The 1,639-nt window shown below is 31.4% G+C and overlaps 2 protein-coding genes across 2 annotated transcripts; both read left to right on the top strand.

Annotated features, from left to right (window-relative positions):
- Nucleotides 1-50: 50 nt before the first annotated feature.
- On the top strand, nucleotides 51-620 carry LOC109592449 (tyrosine-protein kinase TXK-like; the record flags this gene model as incomplete). Its single annotated transcript, XM_020007882.1, has 3 exons — nucleotides 51-157; nucleotides 311-399; nucleotides 478-620. Coding segments are annotated over 3 exons (339 nt in total), but the record flags the coding sequence as incomplete, so codon positions are not given.
- Nucleotides 621-767: 147 nt separating this feature from the next.
- On the top strand, nucleotides 768-1,471 carry LOC109592448 (tyrosine-protein kinase Btk29A-like; the record flags this gene model as incomplete). Its single annotated transcript, XM_020007881.1, has 4 exons — nucleotides 768-787; nucleotides 865-1,073; nucleotides 1,239-1,315; nucleotides 1,391-1,471. Coding segments are annotated over exons 1-4 (387 nt in total), but the record flags the coding sequence as incomplete, so codon positions are not given.
- Nucleotides 1,472-1,639: the final 168 nt, after the last annotated feature.

Genomic DNA, 1,639 nt, shown 5'->3' with positions numbered 1-1,639 from the left:
TCTTAATGCTCATTTTGTCTCCTGTCTTATAATTTGTTTCTTTCCTTTAGAGAGTAGTAATTGGTCAATGGTGTAATAAAGTTGATGTTGCTATTAAAATGATAAAGGAAGATGCAATGAATGAAGATGATTTCATTGAAGAAGCAATATTGATGATGTAAATTTTGCTGATTTTCTGCATCATATTTATGTTCTTGTAATGCCATTGGAATGCCATGCCTGTATAAAAAAATTTCTACAATTTTTATTAAAATACAATATGTCATTATTGAGACTGTCTCCTTTACATTTTGTGTTTCTGTGTTTGCAGAAAATTCCAACATGATAATTTAGTAAAGTTATATGGAGTGTGTATCAGACAAGGACCTGTTTATATCATCACTGAATTAATGGCTAATGGTAAGATAGTATTAAAATTAACATTAAATAATCTTTTTGATACTTTGTTTGTCAGCAATATTCTCTTCCTCAATGCAGGTTCTCTACTCCAGTATCTTCGTAATAATCAACATTTAGTAGATAATACAGACATAATACTTGACATGGCTATACAGATTTGTGCTGCTATGAAGTTTTTTGAACAGTCTGGTTTTATACACAGAAATTTGGTAGGTGAATAATTAAGTCAGGGGGTAAACACCTGTTGGTCAGTATAGAAGTGCTTGCTGCATTTATCTTTTAAATATCATTTGCATGGTGAGCACTTTCACAGATGCTTCATTTGTTTTGTTTTTTTTGAAGTCCATGCTTTTCTGCATGTTATCCTTATGTTTTTGAATGCAAACCTGTTTAAAATAAACCAATTTATAACCAGCTACATGTACCACAAAATTCATGTCCTTCACCAAAATTGAACTTTTATAGTTTTGCTATTCTTCTATACACACAGGCTGCTAGAAATTGTCTGGTTGGTGATAGGAATATTGTTAAAGTTGCTGGCTTTGGTTCAGCAAGATATGTTCCTGATAATGAATATACAGCATCTGAAGGTACAGAGTTTGCTGTAAAGTGGATAGCTCCTGAAGTCATCACTCATGCTAGATATAGCAGCAAATCAGATGTTTGGTCATATGGTAAGCTATTTCTAATTGTAATATTTTATTTTGAAGTTAAGTTGGCACTGTATCTGAATGATTTTCCACATTATTTTAATCAAACGAAATTATTGATTTTTGCAATTAGCAAGAGAAAAAGCAAAACATGTACTTATGCAATGCTATTAATCATTTTGTCATTAGGTATTTTGTTGTGGGAGTTGTGGACTGGTGGTAAAACTCCTTACCCAGCCTTTACTAATCCTCAAGTATTAGATGAAGTAAATGTGTTTTTATTTCTTTCTCTACTTCTCCATTTTAACCATTTTACCTTTCTTTTACTTGCTCTGTTCTAGGTTTTAAGAGGATATCGATTAGAAAAGCCTAAATTATGCCCTTCTAAAATTTATGATTTAATGAAAAGGAGTTGGCAGACGGTATGACATTTATATACATGTGCATATGCTGCTCAATTAGTCTTTGGCCATGTAATTTCTCCAATTACTGGTAGTAATTTAAATGGCATGTTACACATGTGTTTATAGTAGATTAAAATTGAACCTACAATGTAATTATGTTGTTTGTAGCTGTATTGTCAAACATAT

This window comes from Amphimedon queenslandica, unplaced genomic scaffold (genome assembly GCF_000090795.2).
Source record: "Amphimedon queenslandica unplaced genomic scaffold, v1.1 AMPQUscaffold_5180_Cont22846, whole genome shotgun sequence".
Classification (NCBI taxonomy): Eukaryota; Metazoa; Porifera; class Demospongiae; order Haplosclerida; family Niphatidae; genus Amphimedon; species Amphimedon queenslandica.
Note: the sequence above shows the minus strand (reverse complement) of the source record. Positions and strands in the feature narration are given on the sequence as shown.